The sequence below is a fragment of the Pelophylax lessonae genome (genome assembly GCF_965119305.1).
Source record: "Pelophylax lessonae genome assembly, chromosome: 4".
NCBI classification, from domain to species: domain Eukaryota; kingdom Metazoa; phylum Chordata; class Amphibia; order Anura; family Ranidae; genus Pelophylax; species Pelophylax lessonae.
This window is the reverse complement of record NC_138771.1, coordinates 122079847-122105027: the sequence shown is the minus strand read 5'-3', so window position 1 is coordinate 122105027 and position 25181 is coordinate 122079847. Positions and strand designations below refer to the sequence as shown.

General features: G+C 46.9%; 1 protein-coding gene across 1 annotated transcript in view; it reads left to right on the top strand.

Annotated features, from left to right (window-relative positions):
- Positions 1-7186: 7186 nt before the first annotated feature.
- The window catches only part of PPCDC (phosphopantothenoylcysteine decarboxylase), a 138938-nt gene continuing 120943 nt past the window's right edge, over positions 7187-25181 (top strand). Inside the window, exons 1-2 of the mRNA XM_082256187.1 lie at positions 7187-7284; positions 22624-22791. Of these exons, the coding sequence (XP_082112313.1) occupies positions 7279-7284; positions 22624-22791 (174 nt within the window). The 5' untranslated portion in view covers positions 7187-7278. The remainder of the gene's footprint in view (positions 7285-22623; positions 22792-25181) is intronic.

The window sequence follows — 25181 nt, the reverse complement described above, 5'->3', positions numbered from 1 at the left end:
GGCAGTAGTCCCTCCCTAGACTGGTAAGTTTCTCGCTCATCGTCTCATGGGCTGTCCTGAAAGACGACTCTGAGAAAAGCTGAGTTATACTTACTGGTAACTCCTTTTCTAGTAGTCTTCCAGGACAGCCGGATTCCCACCCGGTTTGTCTTGTATTATGTATAATATATGATGTGTATATAGAGATATATATTTATATGTTTTACAGGATGTCCTACGGTTCTCAAGAAATACTGAAGGGTGAGGACCAGGGGACCGCCATTTTATTTAAATTTTGAATGCGTTTCCTGTCCTGGTAGGAGGACCCCCTAAGGTCTCATGGGCTGTCCTGGAAGACGACTCTGAGAAAACACGGTAAATATTATACTCACAAGGGCAACAGTAATTTGCAACTGTTGCCTTTGTTTGTCTTGGGATAATGCACTAGGTCAGTGTGCCCTCTGTGTGTTTTGTATAGTTGCAGTGTTAGACCTCCCTAATGGCGCTTTTCCACTGCATGGAACCGAACGGTTCGGCTCGCTTTTGTGCTTTTCCACTGCTGGTACCGCATGGTATAGTGTAGGAACGGTTCGGTACGGTACGGCGGAGCTTTTCCACTGCATGGAACCGAACGGTACGGCTCTCAAAAACAGTACCTGCTCGATTGTGGTTCCAACAGGTACCATACCCGGTACCATATCCCACAATCCTTTGCATGCAGTCACTACTAGCCACTGATTGGTCAGAGAATCCCACCCACCCCGTTGTTATCCCACCCACTTAACTTTAGTACTACTTTAGTGGAAAAGCAAACCATATCGTACCGTACCAAACTGTTCCAACACTGTACCATAGGTACCAGCAGTGGAAAAGCAAACCAGGCCAAGCAGGGCTGAGTAGAGCCGAGCCTGTACTTGCAGTGGAAAAGTGCCATAAGTTTTTGAGGGCAGCAAGATCGTGGTTACCCGTTTCCAAAGGCAATAAAGATTTAAGCATATTCACCCGGAGGGGCCATTTTCCTAAGTGCAGGAGGTATTGTGTGTGTGACTGCTTCAAGTCCTTCAGGTGCCTTTTGGCAAACTCCAGACGGGCTGTCCTGTGCCTTTTACTGGGAAGAGGGCTTCTGTCTGGCCACTCTACCATACAGGCCTGATTGGTGGAGTGCTGAAGAAATGGTTTTCTTTTGGACTGTTCTCCTCTCTCCGCAGAGAAATGCTGGAGCTTTGTCAGAGTGACCATTGGGTTCTTGGTCACCTCCCTGACTGAGGCCCTTTTACCTGGATTGCTCAGTTTGGAGGGGTGGCCAGCTCGAAGAAGAGGCTCCGGTGGTTCCAATCTTCTTCCATTTACGCTTTAAATGCTGCAGAAATGTTTCTGTACCCTTCCCCAGATCTGTGCCTCTATACAATCCGGTCTCGGAGGTCTACAGACGATTCCTTGGACTTCATGGCTTGGTTTGTGCTCTAACATGCACTGTTAACTGTGGGACCTTATATAGACAGGTGTGCGCCTTTCCAAATCATGTCCTGTCAACCTAATTTACCATTGATGGACTCCAATCAAGTTATAGAAACATCTCCAGGATGATCAGTGGAAACAGGATGCACCTGAGTTCAATCCTTAATGTCATGGCAAAGGCTGTGAATACTTACAGTGCCTTGAAAAGTATTCATACCCCTTGAAATATTACACATTTTCTCATGTTACAACCAAAAACGTAAATGTATTTTATTGGGCTTTTATGTGATAGACCGACAAAGTGGCACATAATTGTGAAGTGGAAGGAAAATGATAGATGGTTTTCAAAATGTTTTACAAATAAATCTGTGAAAAGTGTGGGAGGCATTTGTATTCACCCCACCCCGGGTCAATACTTTGTAGAACAGCCTTTCACTGCAATTACAGCTGTAAGTCTTTTTGGGGATGTCTCTACCAGCTTTGCATATCTAGAGTGACATTTTTGCTCACTCTTCTTTGCAAAATTGCTCAAGCTCTGTCAGATTGGATGGAGAGCGTCTGCGAACAGCAATTTTCAAGTCTTGACTCAGATTCCCAATTGGATTTAGGTCTGGGCTTTGAATGGGCCATTCTAACACATGGATATGCTTTGATGTAAAACATTCCATTGTAGCTCTGGCTGTATGTTTAGGGTCGTTGTCTTACTGGAAGATGAAAATCCGCCCCAATCTCCAGTCTTCTGCAGACTCTAACAGGTTTTCTTTTACGATTGCCCTGTAATGGCTCCATCCGTCTTCCCATCAACTCTGACCAGCTTCCCTGTCCCTGCTGAAGAAAAGCATCCCCACAACAGGACGCTGCCACCACCATGTTTCACGGTAGGGATGGTGTGTTCAGGGTGATGTGCAGTTAGTTTTCCGCCACACATAGTGTTTTACTTTTAGGCCAAAAAGTTCTGCTTTGGTCTCATCTGAACAGAGCACCTTCTTCCACACGTTTGTTGTGTCTCCCACATGGGTACTCGCAAACTGAAAACGGGATTTCTTATGGCTTTCTTTCTACAATGGCTTTCTTCTTGCCACTCTTCCATAAAGGGCAGATTTGTGGAGTGCATGACTAAAGGCCCGTACACACGTACCGATTGTTGGCCGAAAATGTTCGGCCGCCGAACGATCGGCCGATTGTCGGCTTGTTAGTATGATGCTTCCGACAGCCGACAGCGCACTTTCGGCCGAAAAGAATCTGTCTTGCAAGCATTAAAATTTTTGCATGCCGACACCAGAGCGGCCGATGTTCGCCAGTCAATACAGAATTCGGCCGACAGACAGCAGATTTGCAAGACTGGGCATGCTCAGAAAAGAAAAAACACAGGGAAAGTTAACCATCACATGACATCACTTCTGCAGTCGGCTGTAGGCGGCGGACAAAATTCTTGTGCAGTCTTTTGCACTTTTCAACAGACACCGACAGCCCTGGACAAAAGACGGCCGATCGTTCGGCCGACGATCGGTACGTGTGTACGGGGCATAATAGTTGTGCTGTAGACAGATTCTCCCAACTGAGCTGTGGATCTCTGCAGCTCCACCAGAGTTACCACGGGCCTCTTGGCTGCTTCTCTGATTAATGCTCTCCTTGCCCGGCCTGTCAGTTTAGGTGGATGGCCATGTCTTGGTAGGTTTGCAGTTGTATGAAGGGGGAAGGGAAGGGGAATGCCGCTCAGGTGTGCGTCCAAAATGGTGCTGGCTGGATCCGCCATCCGGAGAACATGCATAAGGAATTGTGAAGCCGCACACAAGCAGGTGAAATCAAAGGAGTGTCTTTATTCTTCAAAATCATCCAGGACAAACAGACGGTGTGAGGAACAGAATATGTCCAAGGTAGACGCGTTTCACGGCTCGAATGGCCGCTTACTCATTACCGACGTGGTAATGAGTAAGCGGCCATTCGAGCCGTGAAACGCGTCTACCTTGGACATATTCTGTTCCTCACACCGTCTGTTTGTCCTGGATGATTTTGAAGAATAAAGACACTCCTTTGATTTCACCTGCTTGTGTGCGGCTTCACAGGTTTGCAGTTGTGCCATGCTATTTCCATTTTCCATGATGGATTGAACAGTGCTCCATGAGATGTTCGAACATTGGGATATTTTTTATAACCTAACCCTGCTTTAAACCTCTCCACAACTTTATCCCTGACCTGTCTGGTGTGTTCCTTGGCTTTCATAATGCTGTTTGTTCACTAAGATTCTCTAACAAACCTCTGAGGGCTTCACAGAACAGCTGTATTTATACTGAGATTACATTACACACAGGTGGACTCTATTTACTAATTAGGTGACTTCTGAAGGCAATTGGTTCCACTAGATATTAGTTAGGGGTATCAGAGTGAAGGGGGGCGAATACAAATGCACGCCACACTTTTCAGATATTTACTTGTAAAAAAATGTTGAAAATCATTCATCATTTTCCTTCCACTTCACAATTATGTGCCAATTTGTGTTGGTCTATCACATAAAATCCCAATAAAATACATTTATGTTTTTGGTTGTAACATGACAAAATGTGGAACATTTCAAGGGGTATGAATACTTCTTCACAGCACTGTATGTACATGTGATATTTTTTTATGTTTTTTATTTTTAAGAAACTTGCAAAGATTTTTTAAAAAAAACTTCTTTCACGCTGTCATTACGGAGCATTGTTTTTGGAATTTTGAGGAAAATACTTAATTTAAAGTGGAGTTCCGGCCACAAAATCGACATAATCGATTTTGGGCCATCCGCTTGCTTTTGGTCACCTGAAAAACAAATGGATAGTTACAATTTTTTTTTTGTTTACTTACCTTGTTATTGAAGAAAAATATACTCACCTTTCTTCCACTTCCTCCCTCTGCGGCCGCGGCCCGCGCCTTCACTTCCTCTTTGCATTAATTCCTGGGAGCTGAAAGTCAACGCTCCCAGGAATCAATGCGCCTGCACCGGCCCCGCTCGTCACTTCCGGTGCGGCGCTGCATTCCCTGCTAAACAGCTTCTGGGCATGCCCAGAAGCTGTGGAGGGATGACGCGCTCGCACCGGAAGTGACAAACGGGGCCGGTGCAGGCGCATTCTGGGAGAAGAGGACACGGAAGAGGACGCAGAAGAGGACGCGCTGGCTTCAGCTGCCCACACCTGAGATGGCAGCGCTGGAGAAGAAATTTTCAAGGTAAGTGCGACCCGGGACAGTACAGAGGCTATCCATTGTGGAATGTACTAGCCCTGACTGTCCCGGGGGTATTTTTAGCTAAATTTCACCCCCGTGGCCGGAACTCCGCTTTAATCCACTTTGGAATAAGGCTGTAACATAACAAAATGTGGAAAAAGTGAAGCGCTGTGAATACTTTCTGGATGCACTGTACATCCAAATCAAAACACACACTCACCTGTCCCAGGATCCAGTGATGCGGCTGCTCGAAGCCTCGCCCCTCTCCTCTCAGCGATGCTGACATCACTAGTGTGGGCACCCGACTGTGACAGCTTGCTGCTTCACAGCCGGTTGCGCAATGCACATGCGTGTCCTGGATGGCTGGGCAATCTTCTTGGACCTCTGATGTGTCTCAGAGGATTGCAGGGAGGGAGGAGGAGAGGAAAACTTCCGCTCGGAGTGCCGCTAGGTACCCACTCCCCCCCCAAAGAAAAATCACATGCCAAATGTTTCATGTCAGGGGTACTTAAAGCGGAGTTCCACCCAAAAGTGGAACTTCCGCTTTAGGGAGTCCTGACCCCCCGACATGCCACATTTGGCATGTCATTTTTTGGGGGGGGGGGGGGGCGGGTACCTAGTTTTGACAGGTACCCGCTCCCACTTCCGCTCGGAGCGCCGCGGCGCCCTGAGCGGAAGTTCTCCTCTCCCCCTCCCTCCCTGCAATCTTCTGGGACACGTCAGAGGTCCCAGAAGATTGCCGGCCAATCACGGCGCGCAGCGCGACTCGCGCATGCGCAGTGGGTACCCGGCTGTGAAGCCGCAAACTGTAACAGCCGGGTGCCCACAGCAGTGATGCCGACGCCGAGGGAGAGGATCGAGGCTTCCGGCGGCCGCATCGCTGGACCGTTGGACAGGTGAGTAAATGGCTGGAACTCCGCTTTAAAGAGGAAGTAAACCCTCCTCTGCACCTTGTACCTATAGGTAAGCCTATGATAAGGCTTACCTATAGGTACTGTTAATATCTCCTAAACTTGTACCGATTAGGAGATATTTACCTTACATGCAGCCAGTGACGTCACTGGCGCATGCGCTCTGAAGGAACGGCCGCTCGTGCCGTTCCTTCAGAGCCCCATGCCCTGACCGCTGGCTCCTGCGCATGTGCGCGGGAGTGACGTCACCGCGGCTCCGGCCAATCAGATGGCCGGATGCCGCGATCCCGGAAGACGGGCGACTGGACATGTCGCCCGTCATTGAGGTGAGCGGGCGGCACGGCAGGGGCTCGTTTTAAGGTAAGTATTTGATAATGAGCTAGTATGCGATGCATACTAGCTCATTATGTCTTTCTCTTTCAGACTCTTTAAAGCGGAAGTTCCACTTTTGGGTGGAACTACACTTTAAAGGTGAAAAAAGTTCTGAAATGATTTATCTAGTCTTGCAAAAAAAAAGAAATACCTTTTTTCAGGTGTACCGACTAGCTGTATTGGGAGGCTGTGTCCATTGAGCCTCACCTTCTCACTGTTATCTGTGATTATACGCCGAGGGGACGCTACAGAGCCGTGATCTATCAGAATACTGCTACCTATCAGATTCTGCAACCGGAAGTGACGTTCAGACAAGAACAACTTACTGTGCATGCGCCATGCATTCCAACATGGCCGCTATGCGTTCCAACAGCTTTCCTAATGTGACAGAACACGAAGCAGCGGCGGACATCTTCTTACACCCAAGCAAGTCTTGAATTTTACATTTATTTTAGCAGTAAACTCACCGTATATACGGAAATAGACTATTTCACCACAACTGAGTGAAATAGTCTATTTCACTATATAATCAGTTTGTCGCTGAGCAGTGCGGGGTGTACCAAGATGGACGTCGCTACCTTTTACCTGCAGGTTTCTCGCTAGAATAAAATAATAATACACATGTAATACTGTGATTATATAAAAATCAGTTTACTACTAAATTAAATGTAAAATCCATGACTTGCGTGGGTTTAAGAACATGTCCATCGCTGCTTCATGTTCTGTCACATTAGGAAACCTATTGGAGCTCATGGCGCATACACAGTAAGTTGTTCTCCTCCGGACGTCACTTCCGGTTACAGAAACTGATAGGTAGCAGTATTCTGATAGAACACCCACCCACGTGTCTTTGGTGGGCGGGCACATTTATCGATGACTAGGAAGAGTTCAGCGATTGGTTGGTGGGCGGAGAGTATGTATATATGTAGAGTGATGAGGCGCGGGGTACTGTGGGAAATATTGGTGTAGTTAGTATAACATAGCGAGTAGCCAAGTGGTAATCCTGTCCAGACTTTTCTTATTGCTTTCTATGTAAGGACTGTGTGTGTGGAACGTGCGGGTAACAGTCTGTATACACATCCTCTCCAACGTATCTGCTTGGCAATATAAATCCCAGCATGCTTTGCTGAACAAGCATATGATGTGACAGAGCAGACGGGCTGTAGTGACGTCCCCGGATATCTCTGACGCACGCTTACGGTGGGAATGAAGGATGCTGGGATACGGACAGTGGAGTTTCATTGGCTGCTCGGGGGAGTGCGCACAGACTTGTGGGAGTTGTAGTGTCCAGGGCTAGTTTCCATGCTGGTTGTGTTTATGTGTACAGAACGGAATGAAGCCATAGAGGGGAGGGCGGCTGATGATGGTAATGTGATCTGATTTTTTTCATGCCTCCATATTGGAAGAGGATTAGCACTGATCCTAGCATGGAAAGTGTCCTGAATAATGGCAGTGAGATGGTAAAGGAGATCTAGGGACAAGACGTTTTTATAATTTGCATAGAGTAGTGCGGGGTTAGGACACCTGTCAGGTTGTTATTGCTGTCTGTGTCCAGAACAGGAAGTGAGGGAAATTCTTCCAGTGGGGACACTTGTTATCGTGGCAACTGTCTGACACTAAACCACACCTGCCTGCTCTATCCCATCAGGAAGCTGTCAAAGCAGACAACCAATCATAGGCAGCAGAGGCATACGTGTGACTGCAGGGCGGAGAATGCCTATAATTGTCTGCTTTGACAGCTTCCTGGTGGGATAGAGCAGTGGTTCCCAAAGTGGGGGTCGCGACCCCCCGGGGGGTCGCGGAGTGGGGAGCGGGGGGTCGCGAGATGCGTGTTATACGCCGATATTAAAAAAAAAAACGGCCAGGAAGCATCGCCGAGAGCAGAAGGGGCGGGCCGGGCCGAGGAGAAGGAAGGACTAGCTGTCATTAGAGCAGAAGGGGCGGCCCGAGCCGAGGAGAAGAGAGAACGAGCGAGCGCAGTCATCGGTAGTCCCGCCTATGACAGACGTCACACGTCTCGGCAGAGGAGACGGGACTTCCGATGACTGCGCTCGCTTGTTCTCCCTTCTCCTCGGCTCGGCCCGCCCCCTTCTGCTCTTACGGTATGACAGCTCGTCCTTCCTTCTCGGCCCGGCCCGCCCCTTCTGCTCTCGGCGCTGCTTCCCGGTCTTTTTTGAAACAAAATGAGGTTAGTTCCAATGGCGCTTGCGATGCTGCATATTTGGACATTGCGCTTGCTAGGCTGCATGTATGGACACTTGGTGGGCTGCATGTATGGACACTGCTGGTGGGCTGCATGTATGGACACTGCTGGTGGGCTGCATGTATGGACACTGCTGGTGGGCTGCATGTATGGACACTGCTGGTGGGCTGCATGTATGGACACTGCTGGTGGGCTGCATGTATGGACACTGCTGGTGGGCTGCATTCATTGACACTGCTGGTGGGCTGCATGTATGGACACTGCTGGTGGGCTGCATGTATGGACACTGCTGGTGGGCTGCATGTATGGACACTGCTGGTGGGCTGCATTCATTGACACTGCTGGTGGGCTGCATTCATTGACACTGCTGGTGGGCTGCATGTATGGACACTGCTGGTGGGCTGCATGTATGGACACTGCTGGTGGGCTGCATTCATTGACACTGCTGGTGGGCTGCATGTATGGACACTGCTGGTGGGCTGCATGTATGGACACTGCTGGTGGGCTGCATGTATGGACACTGCTGGTGGGCTGCATTCATTGACACTGCTGGTGGGCTGCATGTATGGACACTGCTGGTGGGCTGCATGTATGGACACTGCTGGTGGGCTGCATTCATTGACACTGCTGGTGGGCTGCATGTATGGACACTGCTGGTGGGCTGCATGTATGGACACTGCTGGTGGGCTGCATTCATTGACACTGCTGGTGGGCTGCATGTATGGACACTGCTGGTGGGCTGTAATTTGTTAATAAAATAGCCTGGCTTAGAGATTGTGTTCCTTTTTGTTTTAGCTCTGTCAGTATGTAACCAAATCGCAAATCTTACATACGAGGGGGAGGGGGAGGGGTCGCGGGTCGTCAGCAATCTAATATTGGGGGTCGCGGTCTGAAAAGTTTGGGAACCCCTGGGATAGAGCAGGCAGGTGTGGCCTTGTGTCTGATTCCTGAGCTCATCCTTCCTGTCTAAGGGCCCTTTAAGAGCCCCATTACACTGAGGCGCTTGAAAACTGCCCATAATAACACTGAGTGCCTTCACGTCGCTTTTCGGGCGCTTCCTATTCATTTTAATGGACGTTAAGGGGCATTTTTTAGCGCTCCAAAGATGCTGCTTGCAGGATTATTTTCACCGCCTTGCCAGCGCAGAGTACGGTAGAGCTGCACGATTCTGGATAAAATGAGAAATACAATTTTAGTGTATTTTTTCCCCAAAAAACTGTGTTTGAAAGACCGCTGCACAAATAGTGTGACATAAAATATTGCAACGATCGCAATTTTATTCTGCTAAAAAAATATATATAATGTTTGGGGGTTCTAAGTAAATTTCTGTCAAAAGATACTGACTTTAACTTGTAAGCAGAGAAAAGCTTAGTCTTTAAGTCGTTAAACTGCCCTCATTAAGTGCCGGTTCACACTAGGGCGACCTGTGAGGCGACCTGGTCGCCGCAGGTCGCCTCCCATAGGGAAGCTGCGGACCCGTTCTAATAGGAGCGACACAAGTCGCTCCGACCTAGAAAAAGGGTCCGGAGCTTCTTTGGGGCGACCCGGAGGCGACCGCCATAGACTTTAATGTTATGAAGTCCGTGGCGGCTGCTCCGAGGTAGCGGCGCGCTGCTCGCACCGCGACCTCGGAGGTTGCGGTGAGAAGTAGTGTCGCTGCAGTGTGAACCGGCACTTACAGACTGTTCATTCCTTTTGATCTAAAATAACAAAATTATACGTTGTAAAAAATGTTTATAGTACTCTCCCAGCCTGAGTAATGTCGATAAACATTTGCTGGAGGGAATTTTTTTATTCTTTTTTTGACAGTTGTGACTGAGCAGAGAACGGCTCTGCACTGTATAAATTGAGGTAATGTCGAATTAACCACTTAAGCCCCGGAAGATTTTAACCCCTTCCTGACCAGGGGGTATTTTGCGATTCGGCACTGCGTGACTTTAACGGACAATTGCGCGGTCGTGCGACGCTGTACCTAAACTTATTTGATGTCCTCTTTTTCCCACAAACAGAGCTTTCTTTTGGTGGTATTTGATCACCTGTGCGATTTTTTTGATCATGCGCTATAAACAAAAAAAAGAGCGTCAAATTTGCAAAAATAACAATATTTTTCACATTTTTTTATATTCCCCCCCCCAAAAAATTTAAAAATCAAAATTTAACATTTTAGGCCAATTTGTTTTATGCTACATATTTTTGGTAAAAAAAATTGCAAAAAGCGTATTTTGATTGGTTTGCACAAAAGTTATTGGATTTACCAACTAAGGGAAAGATTTTTGTTGTTTTTTTTTTTTTAACGCGTAATGGCGGTGATCTGCAATTTTTTTTTTTTTTTTTTTTTTTTTTTTTTTTTTTTGCGGGACTGCGACATTACGGCAGACAGATCGGACCTTTGACTGACATTTTTGACACTTTTGGGGTTACCAGTGACATTACTACAGTAATCAGTGCTATACATATGCACTGTTACTGTAAAATGACACTGGCAGTGAAGGGGTTAACTTTATTTGAGAGGGAGGGGTTGTGTGTGTCCCTAGGGGCGTGATTCTAACTGTGATTGGCTGTGGCTTTAGGTGTAAGAACAGAGATCAACGGTCCTACATAGTAGAACCGTATGAGCACTGTTCTTACACAGGGGAGAATGACAGGCGGCTTGTTTACATTAGCCATCTGCCTTTCTCCCGCTCTAACGGACGATCGCGAGTGCCCGGCGGACATCGGGTCCGCCGGGCACATGCGCGGGGGGGTCCGTGACCGAGCGGGAGCGCGCCCCCGGCGGCGCGCGCTCGCTCCCCAGAGTCTCACAGGCTAGTGACGTACCCATACGTCACTTTGCCTGTGAGGGGCTTACCGCCGCAGTATATGTACTTGCGGTGGTCGGCAAGTGGTTAAGATCATGAGGGGCTTGAATCAAGTTTTTTTTTAACGATTATTTGTGCAGCTCTAGCGCACAGTGTGAAAGCATTCATTTTAATAGAAATAGGTTTTTATGCGCCAAAGCGCATTTGCCTCAGTGTGAGTCCACCCTGATCGGCAGAGGATCCATGAGCAGCCCCCCTGCTGAATTGTAGTAGAACAGGAGAGATGTCGGTGTTTTGTCCTCCATGCCTGTTCAGTTTGTGAACAGTGAACCTGTGACCGCTCTATGGGCAGCTGAATGTAAGCGCACTCCGCTGTCTTTTTACGTCCAGGTACCTCAAATCACGTTTAGGTCTGCAAAAAATGGAAAAGTCCTTTTTATTTCCTCAGATCTGGAAGGACTCGGAGGTAGGTGAGTGTAATCAGTCCGTTTACATTCACCTATCTATAGAGCTGCACGGAGCTTCTGATTGAGTCCACCTAAAAAATGGAACTCATCGGAAACCCCGGTGGGGTGTATATGACAACTAGTCAGAATGCATTTTGTTACAATGTGGATGTTGGAGGTTGCTATGGGTTACTGCCAGCAGTCACTGATGATGGAGTTTGATCTGCATGTCGTTTGGATGATTCAGCTCACATACAGACGTCTACAGATGGGAGGAGCCAGCTTACACCAATGAGCCAATGGTGTTCAAATACACAACACAACTGACCAATAACAAGAGCCCTGATAAAAAAAAAAAAAAACATTTGTATCAAAAATGGTACATTGGATGACTTTGTGAATGTCATTTAGCCCCCGTTCACACTAAGGCGACCTGTGAGGCGACCTGGTCGCCTCACAGGTCGCCTCCCATAGGGAAGCTGCGGACCCGTTCTAATAGGAGTGACACAAGTCGCTCCGACTTAGAAAAAGGGTCCGGAGCTTCTTTTGGGCGACCAGGAGGCGACCGCCATAGACTTCAATGTTATGAAGTCCGTGGCGGCCGCTCCGAGGTCGCGGCGCGCTGCTCGCACCGCGATCTCGGAGGTCGCCCCAGGAAGTAGCGTCGCGTGTATGTGAACCGGCGCTTAAAAATACTTCTCAACATTGTTTACTTAAAAGTGTTTGTAAAGTCACTATGTGACATTACATGTATCCCCTCCACAGCACGCTGACATTAACAAAAGTGCAAGTAAATAAAATGGGTGGGAAAGGAGAGAAGCGGGAGGGGCCGAGATTCCCCTGTGACGACAGCCGACCAGCACAGGGGGATCACGTGACTGCACAGCAATGTTGTGGGCAAAGGTGTTTAGCCTTTTTATAGTTCCATAGTAGGTACGGTTGAATAAAGACAAACTTCAGCGTCGATAATCATTTTCCATATCCCTGTACGTTGTGTTGTTTAAACCAGTTGCCGACCACCCGCCGCAGGTGGCTCGGCTGTGTGAACCGAGGTAACTGTACATTGGTCACACGCAGGGCTAGGGGGCGCAAGCCCGCTGTCCCTGCGATGCGCTGATTCGGTTCAGAACCAATCAGTCATCAGCTCCAGGCCAATGATTTTTGGCCTGAACCTGGTGATAGGTTCTGACCAATTGCAGAACGTCCTGTGACTCTGTAATGTAAACACAGGAAATTATGCAATCTTCTCTCCTGGAGCCCTTTTCAGTTCCAGCGTGAGAGAAGAGAGCATCGACTGTGAGTACACAAGCACTACACTGACACCAGTACACATAGGCACATATTTAACCCCCCCGTTAACTCTTTCACTCCCTGTCACAGTGTACACTATATACAGTATACAGATAATTTACTGATCACTGTATTAGTGTCACTTGTGACTTCAGTTATTGTGAGAGGCAGTTAGTGGTAGTTTAGCGGCAGCTCCAGATAGGTTTAGGGTACCAGCTTTACATCCCCTAATAAAGATTCAATCCCCTGATCACCCCCAGTTAACCCCTTCATTGCCTTTTCACAGTGTCCCCTTTATAGTGTACAGATCGTTTTTTCTGATCACTTTATTAGTGTCACAGGTGACATCAGTTAGCGTTAACATTAGTTAGCATCAATCCAGGGCAGCGTCATATTGCCCGCTGCATATTTAGTAATAAATGTTAACCCTTTGATTGCCAGTGACACACACACACTAACTACCTCAATTACTAGTATAGTGTCTGAACGGATCAATATCTTTGATCAGATCATAACTATACTAGCATCCCTAATAGTTTAGTATAGCGTTCCCAAAAGCGGTGTTAGCAGGATCAGCCCTGACACCTGCCAGCACCTGCGTTTAGCCCCTCCGGCCATCCCTCAAGAAGTGCAGAATCAGCAGATTACTGTCACTTCCAATACACAGCACACTAAACCTCAACGTTAGCAGAGTCAAGCCTGATCTCTGCTAGCACTAGCAGTTACATTTTTTGGTAGCGGTTCAAACGGTTCTTGACAACCAGGTGCTTTTTTACCTGTGAGTCACACTAGGTACCTATAAATTTATTGGCCAAAATGTCCAAACAGAGGTACACCAGTGAAGAGGCCTACACGATGCTGAGCATGACAGATGAGAGCGATGGGGAAGCCTCACTGTCAGAATCAGGCTCAGTATTCGAACCTGTAGAGAGCAGCGGCACCCTGACAGATAGGGATGATGATGGAGTAGTGGTCTCTGCTAAGGTCTGGTGTACTCGACCCCGTTCTTCTGTTGCTGAGGTGCAACAACCGCAGGGTTCTCATATGCAGCAGAGTGTAGGTACTAGTGCCGCTCAACCTTCTGGTGAACTGGCAAGCACCAGCGACCTAGTACATCCTGGTCATAGTCAAACCAGCTCTGCAGTAACACTTGGTGATGTGGCGAGTCCCATAAGTGCAGTTCAAGCTGGTGCGGTGGCTAGCACAAGTAGTGTCCCGCAGCCACCAAGAATTCGAAGACAAGCCCGTAGAGCCCATATTGTCGATGCGCTTGCAAATCCTGATTGGGAGCCCACCACTTCTGCAGCGCCGTACTCCCCCCTCCCCCCCATTCACTGGCCAACCCGGAATTTAGGTGGAAACAGCCGATTTATTTTTGTTTTTTATGAGCTGTTTTTCATGGAATTACTGTACAGATCTATTCTAGACCAAAGCAATTTATAAGCCAACCAATTTATCGCCGCAAATCCAAATTTGACCCTTGTAAGGGAATTTGCATGGAAACGTATCACTGTTTCTGAATTTAAAACCTTTCTGGGCCTATCCCTACTCATGGGCATTGCTAAAAAGGGAGATACGGTCATATTGGTCCAGGCTGGATGATAGGCATTTTCCGGATGTCCGCCCTGGTACCCCTACCCAAAGAGCACCCCAAAGATGTCATGTTTGTAGAAAACATTGATTTAGGCGTGACACTCGCTATTTTTGTCCCTCCTGTCCTGGCCAACCTGGTGTCTGCATCAAGGACTGTTTCCAACACTACCACACTCTAGTAGAGTATTAGTATAGGGTGCAGCACGGCACAGTCTAGGGCACACTTTCAGACAGGGTCTCGAAAGATATTAGATGGCTTTCACATTTTTAGAGACCCTAGCCTGGAACGTTTAGGCCTCATGCACACGGGACGTTTTTACAGCCGCTGTAAGTAGCGTCAGGCGGTTTTTTTTTTTTTGCTGCTTAAAAACGCCCCTCCGTGTTATTCTATGGCCTCATGGACACACAGACGTTTTTGAGCTGTAAGTGGCCTAGGCGTTTTTAAGCTGCAAGAAGAACCCACGGCCTGCGCGTTCTGAGGACCAGCGTTACAGCTGTAGAAACGTCTGACGCTGCTAAAGGCTGAATAACGTTGCTATAACATTGCTTAACGTGCGATAAGCCAGGTTATACGTTTTTTCTTCCATTCAAAATCAATGGTTCCCTATGGGAGCCTATTTATTTGAATGGAAGGCACACCGATGATCCAACTTGCGGCATGACTTGCGCTGTGAGAATCTTGAGGGGGAACTCCACGCCAAAATGGGAAAAAACGGCGTGGGGTCCCCCCAGGTTCCAAACCAGGCCCTTCGGGTCTGGTATGGAATTTGAGGGTAGCCCCAGCCGAAAAAACGGCGTGGTGTCCCCCCCCAAAATCCATACCAGACCCTTATCCGAGCATGCAGCCCGGCAGGCCAGGCCAGGAAAGGAGACGAGCGAGCGGACCCACCCCCCTTGGACCACACCAGGCCACATGCCCTCAACATGGGGGGGGGTGTTTGTGCTTTGGGGCAGGGGGGCTCTGCACCCATCCAACCCCAAAGCACCTTGCCCCCATGTTGATGAGGACAAGGGCCTCATCCCCACAACCCTGGCTGGTGGTTGTGGGGGGTCTGCGGGCAGGGGGCTTCTCGGTATCTGGAAGCCCCCTTGAACAAGGGGCCCCCCAGATTCCGGACCCCCTCCCTATGTGAATGGGTATGGGGTACACTGTACCCCTACTCATTCACCCCATAAAAGACAGTGTATGTAAATAACAACAGGAGACGTTTTGGAAAGTTTATTAAAAATCTTCATCCGGTCTTCTCCCCCTCTGGTCTTCTCCCCCTCCGTTCTTCTGCTGTCCGCTCTTCTGCTCTTTTGTTGTCCGCTCTTCTGCTCTTTTGCTGTCCGCTCTTCTGCTCTTTTGCCCTTGGCTCTTCTTCTTTCTCCGGTGCCCCAAAGCACCAACACCCCCCCATGTTGAGGGCATGTGGCCTGGTGTGGTCCAGGGGGGGTGGGGCCGCTCGCTTGTCCCCTTCCCTTTCCTGGCCTGCAGGGCTGCATGCTCAGATAAGGGTCTGGTATGGATTTTGGGGGGGACCCCACGCCTAACCTTAGATTCCATACCAGACCCAAAGGGCCTGGTTTGGACCCCCCACGCCATTTTGGTGTGGAGTTTTTCCCTCAAGATTCTCACAGCGCAAGTCAGGTCATCCTGATCCGACTTGCGGTGCTGGTGCGCCTTCCATTCAAATCAATAGGCTCCCATACGGAACCACCATTGATTTTGAATAGAGGCAGAAAAAATGCAGCTAAAAGCAACGTGGCAAAACCTGCAATAACGCACATGGAAAAAGCTACTAAAAGCACATTTTTACAGCTGCTTTTTCCCGGCGTCAGAACTAGCTTTGCAGCACGTTTTTTCTAACGGCCCGTGTGCATGAGGCCTTAAAGTTTTTTTTACAGTTCCAAAAAATGCGTTAACCTTTTTTACAAAAATAAAAAAAAAAAGAAAATCTATGTATTTGGCATAAGATCATCTTTTATATTTTACCAAACAATTGGGCAATATATAGTGTATTTGTGCATTAATATTAAAAAAAAAAAAGTTTTTTTTCCCAAGAATATGGGGTTTGGAAAATCTCTGCGCAAATACCGTGTGATAAAAAAACTGCAACATCCACCATTTTGTTCTGTAGGGCCTCTGCCTTAAAAAAATATATATGTTTGGGGATTTAAAGTAATTTTCGTGTAAAAAAAAAAAATATTATTATTTTTTTTTACAACAAAATGTCAGAAAAGGCTTGGTCTTCAAGTGGTTAGAAGATTGGGTGTGGCATAAGCTTCTGATATTGGGCATAAAACGCCAGGACAGTTCAAACACCCCCCAAATGACCCCTTTTTGGAAAGTAGACACCCCAAGCTATTTGCTGAGAGGCATATTGAGTCCATGAAATATTTTATATTTTGCCACAAGTTTCAGAAAAATGACAATATTTTCTTTTTTTTTACACAAAGTTGTCACTAAATGATATATTGCTCACAAATGCCATGGGTATATGTGTAATGACACCCCAAAATACATTCTGCTGCTTCTCCTGAGTACAATAAGCAATTTACGCCCTTTGAAAACCTGAAGGCGGTGAATGGTTTTATGGGTCACGTACACAGCCAGGCTCCCAAAAATACATGTGGGTTATACATGTGTGAGACTTTTTGGGAGCCTGGCTGTATAGGGGACCCCAAAAACCAATCACCGCCTTCAGGTTTTAAAAGGGCGTAAATTGCTTAATTTACTTCCTCACTACCTATCACAGTACTTTGGAAAGTAAACACTCCAAGCTATTTGCTGAGAGGCATGTTGAGTCCATGGAATATTTTATATTTTGCCACAAGTTTTGGGTAAATGACAAAAATTTTTTATTTTTTTTTACACAAAGTTGGGACTTAAATTTTATTTTCTGAAAGTAGACACCCCAAGGTATTTGCTAAGAGGCACGGTGAGTTTTTTGCAGCTCTCATTTGTTTTGGAGAATGAAGAAAGTAAAGGAAAATTGTATTTATTTTGTTCTTTTTTCAATTTTCAAAACTTTGTGACAAAAAGCGAGATCTGCAAAATATGCAACATGCCTCTCAGCAAATATCTACTTTCCAAAAAGGGGTCATCTTGGCATTTCATGGCTACCGAAACTGATAGGTAGTGAGGAGGGAAATCAACAATTTACGCCCTTAGAAAGCCTGAAGGCAGTGATTGGTTTTCGGGTCCTGTACGCGGCTAGACTGCCAAAAAGTCTCACACATACTCATATGGCAGAATATATTTTGGGGTGTAATTCCACATATGCCCATTGAATGTGTGAGCAATATATAGTTTCAATCACAAATTTTTGAAAAACAAAAAAAAAAATGGATTTTTGTAAGAACTTACCATAAAATCCTTTTCTCTGAAGTTCGTCGACAGATGCAGTTCTTCTTAGTCATAGGGTTATGCTCCTCCTTCTAGGGATAGGCAATAGGCAGAAAAAAACTTGTCCACGGCTATGGGGGCTGTCCCAGCAGGCATAACCCCTCAGGCTCTGCTATTCTCAAACAGTTTGGTTGCAAGCAGTGTTAGAAAAAAAAACCCCCATAACTCAGAAGTAGAGGGGCGGGTGCTGTGTCTGTCGAGGAACTTCATAGAAAAGGATTTTATGGTAAGTTCTTACAAAAATCAATTTTTCTCTATCGTTCATTGACAGACGCAGATCTTATTCATAGACTCCTAGGGATTTCCCAAAGCTGTATATCATGAGGGGAGGGAACAAGACAAACAAAAACTGAATTCCCCATTGGCTAACATAGCCAACCATGTGAAATAGAGCTCACCCAGAAATAATGGAAACAAAAGGAATTGTAAACTGCAGCCTGCAAAACTTTGAGGCCAAAAGAACCATCCGCGGATGCCAACACATCTACCTTGTAGAGTTTTGTAAACGTATGCACAGGCGACTAAGTCGCTGCTTTGCAAACTTGTAGCACCGATGCCTGATGGCGAAAAAACCCAAGAGGCACTCAGCACTCTCGTAGAGTGAGCCTTCACTAGGAACGGAGGAACCTGACCCCTCCATAAATAGGCTTGTACCAGTTTCTGCCTGATCCATCTGGAAATTGTCACAGCAGACACAGCCATGCCCTTACAAGGTCCATCGGTAAGGACAAAAAAAGTGTCTGAATTTCGAAAGGACTCTGTGGTCTGTTAAAAAACTCTGATCGCCCGAACCCCATTTAAAGAATGCAAAGTATGCTCCTTAGGATGCTGAGGTTTAGGACAAAGTAAAGGCAATACAATGTCTTCATTCAGATGAAAATCCGAAACCACCTTATGAAGGAATGACTGATTAGGTTGAAGTACCATCTTATGTCTATGTACCGCCAGATAAGGTGATCAGCAAGTCAACACCGCCAATTCAGACACTCAGAAGATGAAAAGACCTCCGGGTGAAGGAACCACTCCCGGGCCGCCAAGATGGTGATCACAATAAGCCACAGCCATGTCATGGGCCGATTGAATCCGGACAGGACAATCTTGCAGACGAGTTGTCTGGTGGCTAATGCAAAAAGACAGGCAGACTGCCAACAGCAACCGGATAGTTCCCTGCAACTTTGGCAGCTTGTCCGAGGGAGGGAAGACCCTCACCAAAGCAGAATCCCCTATTAAGCGTTCTTGAGAGGAAACCGGCTCTGGAAAGAATCAAATATGTCCCTCCACCCCAGAAACAGATGAGGGCGCCCCATCACGCAGACGAAGATTCATCTGCAGATCTGGACTGGTCCATCTCCGATTTACCTGAGCAGGTCTTCTGGGAACCCCCAGAAGACCTGAACTGCTGTTCATTCTATTGCGACCTGGCAGTACGAACTGGCCGCCTACGAGCAGCAAAAGAAGACCCGCCATCTAACATGTAGTGCCTTGCCCTTAGAGGATTGAGGAAGAAGAATACTCTTACCCCTAGTGAGGCCTTTAATCAGCTCATCCAGAGAGGATCCAAACAGCCTCTCTCCTGTGAAAGAAAGATCAGTCAAGGCCTTTTTGGATGCCTGGTCAGCAGACCAGCTTTTTAGCCACACCATGCACCTAATAGCAATCCCCACTGCCGACGCCCTGGCCACTAACTGGGCTACATCCAGGGACGTATCACACATAAACACTAGGGCTTGAGCCAACTGGTCGATTAGTTCCAGCACCGCAGGGGGGAGCCGTTCAGTTTCCAAGTTACTTTTAAGTAATTTCACCCATTCAGTAGCAGTCTGCGCTACCAGAACGTTCACAAAGGTAGTCTTTAACATGTGACCTGTTACCACGTGTAAATGGCGGGACAAGGATTCCACCCGTCAATCCACGGGATACGCAAAAGCTGGAGACTCTTCCACCGCTACCAGAGTTGCTTTAATCAACCTGGCCACCGGAGGATCCACTTTTGGTGGTACAGTCCACCTAGTGGGCACTGCCTCCGCAAAGGGGTAACGGTGTGCAAAACGATTAGGCACCACCAACATGTGCTTAATGCATTGCCATTGTTCATCCACAATAATGTGAAACAATTCTGGACAAGGGAACACCTTGCCCGACTTATGGGATTCGCGGGAGCCAAAAGACACCTGCGTACCTGGCGCTGTGGGTTCATCAGCCATTTTTAAAGTTTCTGGCACTGAAACTATCAGGGCTTCCACCAATGTGCGTTCCCGTGTGGTGGCTGATAAGGACATTTCCTCTTCACCGTTCGAATGCGAAGACACCGACCCCCCCCCCCCCTCCAGGTGGTCTGCGTCTGCGGGGGGACCATATCTCTCTCAGAGTCCAAGGACCCTACCGATGGAGGTGAGGGCGGAAGGCGTTTGCGGCTGGCAGCACTAGAACAGACAAATTCCACTTTTGACTTCAGGCTTGGCAAAAAAACTGCAATTTATGGCTGCAACTGTGAACCGGAGGGTCCCGCAGTCGTTTCCAGGGGGTCTGCAGGTGAAATTTTATCCTTGGACTCCATTGCAAATCATTTTTTTGTGTATGTCCCTTAAGACCGCAAAAAAAGCGTGGTCCCACCGCTAATACTGCGGACCCCCAACCCTGATTTTATGTTATATATAGTATAATAGCAGAGCAGGAGGAGCCCCCATAAAACTTTACCAGAGCCCAGAGGAAAACGTCCAGTCTGATCAGTGTAGAAAATGAAAGTAACACTGAGCTGCACAGGAAAAGGAAGAAGCTCTGCCTCTATCATGAAAAAAGCCTGCTGCATGTCTGTCCAGCCCACGGACCTCAAGAAAATGGCCGCAATACATTCTCAATGCTAAAATACATAAAATGGGTGCCCATACAAACAAATGGGAACACAACACAGAGATCATGAACCACAGCAAAAATGGCGGCCCCCACGGCGTGCCATGAGGTCTCCGGGACCCCCCAGGGGCGGTCCCAAAATAGAAGGCATCAAAAGGGTCCCTAACTAGGGATCCACTCAGGACATCCACCCTCAAATAAGCGCCAAAGCGGCCGCATTATTACCGCCCCCCCAAGGTAAAAACCTGCTAGGGGAGGAAAAATACCAAGGGGTATACCAGAATAGTCATAAGGGGGTGCAAGGGAACCGAGGGAGCCCATAAGGTCCGACCATTCCAGGAAGAGGCCCACGACTGCCCCACGACCTCCAGGGGCAGCTGGAGGGACAATTTACTCACCATACTACGGTACCAGGTGGGCACCACTCTGAAACAGACTACCTCCCACCCTGGGTGGGAGTGCTGTTAGCCAGAAGGAAGCTGCGACTCAGGGCCTTCCAGGTCGTTTGCATCCCAGCGAGACTGGTCACTCGCAGGCTCGTCCCAAACCATTGAGGCCCTGTCGTGGCGAGGCCTAGTACTGGACTATAACCTGCACACGCTCGCTGGCCAGGCTGGGAGACCTTAAGTATCTAGATTATCCAGTCCGAATACCGCAGCCGGCTGTTGCTTGTAGTTCCTCTGGATCTTGGTCCTCGGGAACTAACTAGTTAAAAAATAAAAAATCATGAACTTTCCCTGTTACAGCTAAGACCGAAGTCCCAGCAGGGAGCTAGGTCCTATCCCTGACACTAGGCAGAACAAAACTGTTTAAGAATAGCAGAGTCTAAGGGGTTATGCCTGCTGGGACAGCCCTCATAGGCGTGGACAGGTTTTTTTTCCGCCTATTGCCTATTCCTAGAAGGAGGAGCATAACCCTATGAGTCTATGAATAAGAAGAGCTGCGTCTCTCGAACAATAGAGAATAAAAAATTACTTTTCAAACAGCTGTGACAAAAAAATTAAATATTCAATGGGCTCAACATGCCTCTCAGGAAATTCCTTGGGGTGTCTACTTACCAAAAAGGGGAAAATGGCCTGGTCATTAAGAGGGTAAAACCTTCCGGTCCAGAAGTGGTTAAGATGCACATGCAAGAGTCTTTTTAAAAATATCAATACTCCCCGCTAATGAAAAACCCCCTGCGCAGCTTAAGGTTGAAACACTTCTCCATTCTCATTGTGTTGTCCCGTGTCCTTTTACACCCCCTGAGGTTGAATAGCTTTTTTCCTGAGCTGGGATCACCATTGAGGTATTTGTAAATCGCTATCATTTCCCCTCAAACATCCTTTTGAGGTCCTCCAGTTTCCTTATTTTCATTTTAAAAGACCATATACAATATATTGTTAATGGCAGCATAATCTGGTGGGGGCACATGTATATTTGCTCTTTTATGCATCTATATAGCGGCAGAAGGGGGGGGAGAGACTGTCACAGCAGAGCAGCGGGATGATGGAGGCACGTAAACTGACCACAGTAATCATGGATCAGCAGCCATAATTACTGTGGTCAGCACAGACAGGGGGACTCAGGAACTGGCAGGATCAAACAGGTATATTCCAAAATCGGAAGGGACAAATTACACAGCACAAGCACTGTGCTATAGCGCATGCCTTAAAGGGACAAGATCTTAGTTTTTTTTTTAAGGTTTACATTCGAACATGTTGGGATGAATGTAATTTCCCAAATTTTTTTTAGGAAGTCAAACTGTTTACAGACATTCCACCTGCACATTTCTTTGTTTATTTGGAGTTTAATTTTAAGACCCCGTTCAGACTGCAGCGACATGACTTGGTGGGGTGAGCTGTGCACCGCGACCTCGGCGCGACTTGCACGGACTTCATATCATTGAAGTCAATGCAAGTCGCCTCCAGGTCGCCCCAAAGTAGTACAGGACTCTTTTTCTAAGTCGGAGCGACTTGTGTCTCTCCTATTAGAACGTGTCCTGTACTATTCAATGGCGAGCAACCCACCGCGACTTGTCAGGCGACCAAGTCGCCTGACAAGTCGCGCTAGTGTGAATGGGGTCTTAAACTTAAGGTGATCAAGTGTTCCTTTCATTGATCTTTGAATATCCATCTATTTATTTATTTTTTCACAGGATTTGGTCAAGGATGGCTTTCCCAAGGACATCGAACCTGCCATGGAATCTCCTGTGGGCATGACTACACCTGCACCCCGTGAAGCCCATGTACTTGTGGGAGTGACAGGCAGTGTGGCTGCGCTGAAGCTTCCACTTATTGTATCTGGTCTTCTAAAGATACCCGGGGTGAGTGTACACAAGCAGTATCAAAGCTGAACATTTATCCTACAAAGTGCAGATTGACAGATTACAAACTAGAGAAACATTTTATCTATGTCAGGCGGTATGGGGACCAAATGGTGGGATATGGAATTGGATCAAACAATTTAAATGGATTTCTTGGCATTATTGAGCCTGAAATCACAGTGGAAAAATGGACTTGATGATATAAGTACCATTGTCAGTAAGGCCTCTTTCACACGGCCACTCAGTTTTTTTTCTTCCGCTCTGGTGCTTTTTTTTGCACTGACCCGGATGACACTTGTGTCATCCGCTCCGTATGTCCGCATTTCATCCCATCCGTTTGCGGATGATATACGGACATAATGTATGTCTATGGACATTGCGGATGTCAGCGGATGACACCGCTGACATCCGATTTTTGCATCCGTTCCGTTTTTTAAACGGAACAAAAATAGGGTTCTGTTCCGTTCCAAAAAATGGAACAGAACTGAAAGGACGAAAATCGGATGTCAGCGGATGGTCATCCGCTGACATCCGCAATCCCATAGACATTCATTATGTCCATAAATCACCCGCAAACGGATGGGGTGATTTATGGACATACGGAACGTCCGTGTGAAAGAGCCCTAACTTGATTCCAAAAAAAACACAGTAATAATCTCACTAGTTTTAGCAAGATTGTGTATTTGAGATTTGCTTCTTAAATTATAATACCATTATGATCCGTTGCTATTCTTTTCCCGACAGTCAATATTTAATGTAAAACCAAGCTATTGAAGCCTAAAAGGAGATGATGATGATGATTTTTTTGACAGTCTCTTCAAAATTAGCAAAATGCCCTCAATCAGTAGTCCCCAAAAGAAGTGTTACCATTGAAGAATTTTTCCTTTACCGCTGTTTAGGTGACATATTCTTTTTTAAATCCTTGCCTGTCATACTGGTACCTAATGTTATAATGATGACGTTAATTTTGACAGACTGGCCATGGGAGTATGCTGACACATGGAACAATCTAGGGATCTGTATTTTTGTAAAATGGTTAGTTGAACTCCAAGAAAAAAAATACTCTTTTTGTCCAGTGAAGTTGTGTATTGCTTTGTCAACTACATTCTGATGGCGGCTGGGGATGTTAAAAATATTAGTTTTTTTCTGCTTGATTGTAGATTCAGCAGTAGTGGGACAAGGTCAACCAGTTATGAGAAAAAATTAGTGCTAGTCACTAATGCAGCTGCGCATAGGACAAATATCAATAAAAGTCCAAATCCTGATTGAAACAGAGTGTGCGTGGCAGAAAGCACATTAATATAAAAGATAAAAGTTCCAATTCCTAAGTAGAAACAATTTGCTTTTCCTTGTATTTCCTTGTTTTTCTTGCGGCGTCCCCTGCTCGGTATTGCGGTTTCAGAGTTGACTTGACCGGATTAATGTGGACTGCTTTAATGTAAGTTTTACTATGTTTTAATAAATGGAAAATTTACTTACTACACCATGAGGGTTTCCTTTGTTGTGTCTCCTATCCTATATATGCCTGCCTGACCGCAGAGACATCTATACTGATCTGGTGTTAAATCCAAGGAGGATCGAGCATTCATTGTACTGCCTGATTTGACTGCCTGTAATAGGGGTCAAATTATTCTGGTAAGCAGATAGCGTGTGTTACAAGCCCTGGTGGAAGTTACCTGGTGGAGGCTGCACCTATCTGCATTAACACGGGGGATTTTACACAAGGAAAAGCAAATTGTTTCAACTTAGGAATTGGGACTTTCTTCCCAATAAAAAGGACTCACAATTATCTTTTATATTAATGTGCTTTCTGCCACGCACACTCTGTTTCAATCAGGATTTAGACTTTTATTGATACACAGTATTTGGTTTATAATCACTTCATGAATAATATGGTTTTTGCTATGCACAATCTGTCTGAGCGCGGTCCTTATATCTTCTCTGCAAGGTCAACCAGTGCCCAGGACGAAGATGCCCAGCATTGGTATCGATGGACACAATAATAACCCCCAGCATTGGTGTCAATGGACACAATAATAACCCCCAGCATTGGTGTCGGTGGACACAGTAATAACCCCCAGCATTGGTGTCGGTGGACACAGTAATAACCCCCAGCATTGGTGTCCTTGGACACAGTAATAACCCCCAGCATTGGTGTTGGTGGACACAGTAATAACCCCCAGCATTGGTGTCGGTGGACACAGTAATAACCCCCAGCATTGGTGTCGGTGGACACAGTAATAACCCCCAGCATTGGTGTCGGTGGACACAGTAATAACCCCCAGCATTGGTGTCGGTGGACACAGTAATAAACCCCAGCATTGGTGTCCTTGGACACAATAATAACCTGCCTTGGCCACAAATGCTGATGGGAGTGATGGGTTAAAGAT